This window comes from Silene latifolia, chromosome 10 (genome assembly GCF_048544455.1).
Source record: "Silene latifolia isolate original U9 population chromosome 10, ASM4854445v1, whole genome shotgun sequence".
In the NCBI taxonomy this organism is placed as follows: domain Eukaryota; kingdom Viridiplantae; phylum Streptophyta; class Magnoliopsida; order Caryophyllales; family Caryophyllaceae; genus Silene; species Silene latifolia.
In genome coordinates, this window is record NC_133535.1 from 8,288,725 (window position 1) to 8,295,568 (window position 6,844).

The 6,844-nt window shown below is 38.0% G+C and overlaps 1 protein-coding gene across 1 annotated transcript; it reads right to left on the reverse strand.

Annotated features, from left to right (window-relative positions):
- Window positions 1-1,204: 1,204 nt before the first annotated feature.
- LOC141604946 (uncharacterized) lies at window positions 1,205-5,086 on the reverse strand. Its single transcript, XM_074423540.1, has 4 exons — window positions 4,742-5,086; window positions 3,031-3,291; window positions 1,882-2,041; window positions 1,205-1,591 (listed from the first exon to the last, which is right to left on the reverse strand). The coding sequence occupies exons 1-4, from the start codon at window positions 4,961-4,963 to the stop codon at window positions 1,413-1,415; spliced, it is 822 nt and encodes a 273-aa protein (XP_074279641.1). The 5' UTR covers window positions 4,964-5,086; the 3' UTR covers window positions 1,205-1,412.
- Between the last annotated feature and the right edge of the window lie 1,758 nt (window positions 5,087-6,844).

The following is a 6,844-nucleotide window of genomic DNA, read 5'->3' on the forward strand; positions in this document are numbered from 1 at the left end:
CAGAGCGTAATTGAGAAGGGGGAAGGGAAAACGAAGGAGGAGAACGAGGAGCGGGTTTGATGTTTGCTGACTCGGGAAGAGTTTCCGGAAGACGCTTAGTTGCTTTAGGTACCGAGGGAGATTTCCGAGTGATAGGAGATTCGAGAGTATTGTGAGAGACCGGAGACGAGGCCGGGGATCTCCGAGCAATGGGTGTTGCAGGAAGAGGAGATTTCTGAGTGGCCGGAAATGCAGGAAAAGATTCCTGAGTGACGGGAGATGATAGCCGGGATTTTCGAGTATCTGGTGGTGCAGGAAGAGGAGACTTACGAGGGGCAGGAGATGCATGAGGAGAGTTTTGAGTGGCAGATGATGTAGGAGGAGATTTCCGGGTGCCAGTAGATGTATCGGCAATTCTAGTAAGCAGTCGAGGTGGCGCAGCAGCATCTTGAGCTAGTTGAGGCGGAGCAGCAACAGGAGGCCTAAATGGGGGCCGTAACATAGACGGTCTAGGCAATGGAGCCAATAAAGGAGGCTGAGGAGCAGGAGCAGAGGAAGGAGGTGGACCCGGTGGTTGGATCGGCCGAATCATGGGACCAAAACGGAACCTTGGACGAGGCTGAGACTGGTTTGCCATTATGTGATCGAAATTGTGCACATGTGATATATGCATGATAGATAATATATCAACTTCATATATTCTTAGGGAAACTAACAAGCAAACTTTCAGGGCCCACAATAAAACGAAAACCGGCGAAGAAGAGAAGAATAAAGCATCAAATTCAAACTCCAACCAGCAGCAATCAAAAGTTCATTAACCAGAATTGCCATCAAATGTTCTCGGTTCGCTCCAAGTCAAGTTTTCGCATGAAACACTGTAGGTAGTAAGAAAATAAATACAGAAAAGAATATTCTGTAATCGGCCGACTGTAATCAGTTCACAGCCGCTCTTACTTCAATGGTCGAAACAAAAAATGCACAGAAATTAGAATCTTCCTAGTTAGTAACTGTTGCCCTAACGAAAACCACCTGAATACGTGAACTAACGAACATAAGCCTGAGATTTGGCTTGCATTCATGATGCCATAAGACTAATATAAAACAGGTTCTGTGAGGTTCAGCAAAGAGGGTTCCGCCGTTAAACTGTCCACATACTATGGGGACAATGGGGCCCCTAGAAAACATACACTTAACGTTCAACGCACACAATTTAACAAACAAGGGGTTTTCACAAGAGAAACCTACTAATATACTAAATTTATGCATTTAGTTGGACATAATGAGTACTTATATGTATACATTTTACAAGGACCTCAACCAAGCCGAAATGAGTGAAAAAATGTGAAAAAAAGGGACATTATAACTGATACAAGTAACTAGAATAGATTGACACAGTACGAGTGAGAAAGTGCCAGACCTGAATAAGAAACGCCTTAAGGCCATGTAGTGAATTCAAATACTTTAAGGACAATATCGAATCCAGTGGGGATCTGCCATATGAACAATGCAACGTTCACGGCATTCAGAGCTATGTGCAAACTTCTGGCTGTTTCATTTCCTTTCTGCATTGCAGGTACCAGGGCCGCAGCGGCTGCCCAGAGCACAGTAATGGCTGTTTCCCAAAAAGGAATGTAAATTGTTAATTTGTTGATTACATTGTGTTTCAATTTGGAAGCGTAAGCTTGTTAGACGAATAACAGGTTATTATATGTGATGATCGAATGATAAGATGTTTCTATTTAAATTCGGTAATAAGGATAGGGATTAGGGATGGTCTCGCAGTTTATTAGTTTGAGATGGTCTTACAAGAAATTTATTGGAAGAATTACAAGAACAATAGTAGCATTCAGTAATTTCTTTCAGTCTTTCGCCAATAACGATTCATTTGCTCATAAGTCATACCTGCTCCAGCAAATAGGTGAGGACCCGGAAATAGCTTTCCAGTTCGAAGCCAAGTATTGACTCCTCCACCAATTGCCTCGAAGACGCCAAACCCAAGCAAAATTGACCCGGCATTGAAGTGTCGGTCCCTAAAGTTGCCTTTCAACAATTCTTTCCTTTCCTGAATAATTCCATGTTTAAAAAAAACAGAACGATAGGAGTTAGGACAATTACTGTACAGGCATCAACATAACAGCGATGAATAACACAAAACTACGACTATGAAATACATATACCAATTCATTCATGGATTCTTTAGGACCATGAAGTTGGTGTTGCATTGTTGCTTCATGTTTTAGTACTATCGACATAATTAGAGACAATATGCCATATCACAAAACCATGTCTTCGAAAGAGAAAACTTCACATATCATTGCTAGAGGTCAAGGTAGGAAACCAAATATGCCTTCTTGTTAGATAAGATTGTCTCCCTTTTCTCACTTGAAGAATCCCGTCATCTGTATTCTTACTCGGCTCCACTCCGCTCTCATTGGGTCTATGACCAGATTTACATAATAATACTCTCCAGTGATGAACAATCCGATTCAGAAATCCACATCCACGCAGTCATTAACCCATTACTCCCTCTGTCCCGGTCAATTGTTGTCCTTTGGTTTTGGCACAAAGACCAAGGAAAGAGGAGATGACCAATAACTAAATGACAAGTGGAACAAATTGAATGAGTATGATCAAATTACTCATCAAGTTCATTCTTAAAATAGAAAGGACAACAAATGACTGAGACACCCAAAAATGGAAAAGGACAACAAATGACCGGGACAGAGGGAGTATAATAAAAATAAGTGCCTCATAATATGGATCAGTATTGTGATAAACTTATCAAGAGACGAGAACTTGTGTACCCAAAGGATCATTTTATTGTTATGGCTCTAGCTCTCCACTTAAAGGTAACAACGCAAACATCATCAACTACGAATTCAAATTGTACTCCATATTTAAGTATTTTACACTTCACTAAGATCGACAGCACTCAGCAGACAATCAACATTCAATAATCATACTTACTTACACATACATAACACGGATACGTATCAACAGCAGTCAGCAGAAAATCAACATTCAATACAGAAAGACGAAATAGTAAAATACCTCGGTAAGCTGCTGAATTTGGGTTTCGACAGGAGAAGGGGGAGCCTTAACAGGTGTACCATCAGACGCAACAGCAACAGGTTTAACTTGCTTCTTAAGCTCAGTAATCTCATTCTGAATCGTTCTCACTCTCCGCCATTGCCAACCCAAATACCCGGCCCATAATGTGTACGCAAATAACCCACCCATCACTATTGGGTGTATCAGCGCCAATGATCTCCCTTCCAATAGCCCAAATTCACCTCCAGCCGCCAATGCATCCTGACAAATTACTTATAAATTAAAACGATTCAAGTATTAATCTCTTTTTGCCGACAAAAGAGACTACTCTCCTCGCCACAAGATGCTCTTTTAAGAGGTAAACAGTTGGTCAAGAGGTCTACTCTATTCCCGTGGGTAGGGATCAAACCCGCGAACTGTGACATCATCGTTAAGGGACAATAATAACTCGTACACTAAACACATTACATTACATAAACATGGGGATTTCCTGAATCCCAAGAATTACAAAATTAGAAGTTGTTGGGTAGTCATTTTGCTCGAATAATGGCAGAGTTGACAATTTACAAATGAACTATTGACATGTTTGGGAACGTAGAATTGGAATTGAATTCCATAATTAGATACATTTCAAGCGTTCGGGAAGCCTTGGAATTTGGAATTGGAATTGAGCTCAATTCCTTATCAATTCCAAAAATTTGGGGTGATCAAATTCATACCCAATAGTAGTCATTTCAATTCCGTCATTATTCAATAATCTTAAATAGTCAATGGGTTCCCAACATGTTTGGGAACGTAGAATTGGAATTGAATTCCATAATTAGATACATTTCAAGCGTTCGGAAGCCTTAGAATTTGGAATTGGAATTGAGCTCAATTCGTTATTAATTCCAAAATTTTGGGGGTTATCAAATTCGTACCCAATACTCCAATAGTAGTCATTTCAATTCCGTCACTGCAATAATCTTAAATAGTCAATGGGTTCCCAACATGTTTGGGAACGTAGAATTGGAATTGAATTCCGTAATTGATACATTTCAAGCGTTCGGGAAGCCTTAGATTTTAAAATTGGAATTCAGCCCAATTCCTTATCAATTCCAACGAAATTAAAATTTGGGGTTAGAAAATTCCTAACCAAACACCCAATCAATAGGTCTTGGTATAGACGGGTGGGGCGTATAAACGGGTAAAGACCTCTAATAAAATGGGTATGGAGGACAAGGTGGGGCACCACCCATGTGCTTCCCACTTTATGGCAAATGGGTATTTTGTGAGGGGAAATGGTATCCGTCTATACGTATAGACGGATAGTGTCCGTCTATAATGAGAATTTGTGATACCCAATAGTAGTCATTTCAATTCCGTCATTATTCAATAATCTTAAATAGTCAATGGGTTCTCAACATGTTTGGGAACGTAGAATTGGAATTGAATTCCGTAATTGATACATTTCAAGCGTTCGGGAAGCCTTAGATTTTAAAATTGGAATTCAGCCCAATTCCTTATCAATTCCAACGAAATTAAAATTTGGGGTTAGAAAATTCCTAACCAAATACCCAATAGTAGTCATTTCAATTCCGTAACAGTATAATATAAAACGATCATCTCATACGGTAAGACGGTCTCATACAAAAATTGAGGAATCACACAATATAATCATAACTAACTCACATTACTATTAAAAGAAAAAAATATTAAAGAAATAAAATACCTGTGCATCAAAAAGGAAGGGTAAAGAAAGGGTGGTAAGAGTGAGGGGGGTAAATTTCAAGGGGTTAAAAGAATGATCAAGGGTTAAAATTTGATGGGTATTTTTATTATTATTACTAGTAGTGTAATTAGGATTAGCAGAATTAACGGGAATAATGTGGGATTTTTGGGATTTTGGAAGTGGGGTCAGTTGAAGTTTCAAAGCAGAGAGTGTGGCAGCCATGAGTATTGTGTTACTGTTTACTCTGCAAAATGGAAATGCCTGCGTGTTTGTGAAGGAGAAGTGAGTAGAAGAAGCAAATATGTGGACACAACCAAAATAAGGTGTGATTGTGATGATGTTTGGTGTTTTGACACTTGGTCACATTGCATTCCCCCTTATCATTGTCTCGGGTAGAGGTGGTAATCGGGTCACTCGAATTGGTTACGGATTGGGTCAAAGCGGGTCGGGTTATATCTGGTCTGAGTTGTGTCAGGTCAATGACGGATTTGGGTCGGTTACAGTTCATTCGGGTCATCTTCGGGTTGGGTCATCAGCGGGTGGCAAGTCGGGTCGTTAGCGGGCAGTATCGGGTCAGGTTATCTGCATATATTTTCTCATATATATTTAGTTTTAGAGGGTAATTTTATGCTTGACAACTCATAGGAGTATTAAATGTAATTTTAAGTGAAAATAATTAAGATGAATGTCAATTTGATCTTATTTACACCATTATTAAGCTAATTTATTATCGTGTCGTCTATCGGATTGAGTCAATATCGGGTCACAGATCGGGTTGGTCGGGTTCGGGTTGAAAAAATAAGGATGTTATCGGTTATCGGGTTTCGGATCACCCAATTTTCAGGCTGTATCGGGTCGGGTTTCAGGCGGGTCGGGTCAACTTTTGCCAGCTCTAGTCTTGGGTCATACTAATTCCACCCTTAATCTTAGATTAAGATGATGCAATAAGGTCATAACCTTCTTCATAACTTTGCTTGAGAGTGGTCCTATTGAATTTCGCCGATTATAGAATAAGACGGTCACACGATAATCTTTTTTATTTTTGTAAGAAAATTACTCACTTAATAATAACTAATGAGCTGTCTTTTTACGCCATAAAACCGTCTTATACAATGTAGGATTATTGATTCATCTCCCGTCGATTGAATGAATTTTGGTTTAAACTTTCGTAGGTGACAATTTGACATTTTAGTATTGTCCTAACAAATACAAAGTCTTAATTAATATGAAATATTTTTTATGTAAAATTTATAACAAGGTAAACATATTGAAGGGACAAGTGAATAATGTATGGGAACTAACAAATTGTTGGTTTCATCTATTTAAATAGGGTATACTAGTTGGAAAACCCGTGCGATGCACGGGGCTCTTATTAGGATCATCTTTAAAATATATGCTTAAGTTGATAAAAAAAAAGGTCTAACTATATTGAATCATTTGATGAAACAAAAGTTCGTGGTTTGTTGTAGTTGATCACCTATGTTGCTTTTAGCACGAAAGGTGTGCTGTTTAATTAGTAGTAATCATATCATTTCTAAAACATCAAGCGACATAGTTATAGTACGTCGCTACTACAGGTACCATCAATTTTTATTTAAATACAAAACCATGTCCATAAACATGGTGCAAATTACCTAAATGAACCCTATATAACTGAAACATACCTTTATGAATTTTCCAAATTATTTTAACCTTCAACAACTAAGTAAAACTAAACGGTGTTACATAAAACAATAGGTGTCATAATTATACTCCTTGTATCTATCATATGTGACAACATTAGTTATTAGTTTATAACTTCATTAAAATCGTTGGGTGATTGAATAATTATAGTGTTACCGTTCTTATCGCACTCACTATTTGTTTTTAAGCGAAGTAGTCTTTGATTATTTACAATAAGACTACTTATCCTTAAAAACTCTACGCAAAATATATAATATGAAATATAGTTTAATAAATTTGTGATTTTTTTTTTTTGTAAATAATGTTTTTCGTGTGGCTTTGATACGTGGGCAAAAAACATTAAAATGAAATAAGTTTGATATTAGAAAGGTTAGGGGATCATATATAAAAAAAATCTAATATTTAAGCCTTGTTTGCAAA

Excerpts from the sequence above, each read along its gene's own strand:
- LOC141604946 (XM_074423540.1), bottom strand. The coding sequence starts at position 4,963 with ATGGCTGCCACACTCTCTGCTTTGAAACTTCAACTGACCCCACTTCCA. Across the intron at positions 2,042-3,030 it reads AAATTCAGCAGCTTACCGAG|GAAAGGAAAGAATTGTTGAA; the intron begins GTATTTTACTAT and ends GGAATTATTCAG. Across the intron at positions 1,592-1,881 it reads TCACCTATTTGCTGGAGCAG|CCATTACTGTGCTCTGGGCA; the intron begins GTATGACTTATG and ends TTTGGGAAACAG.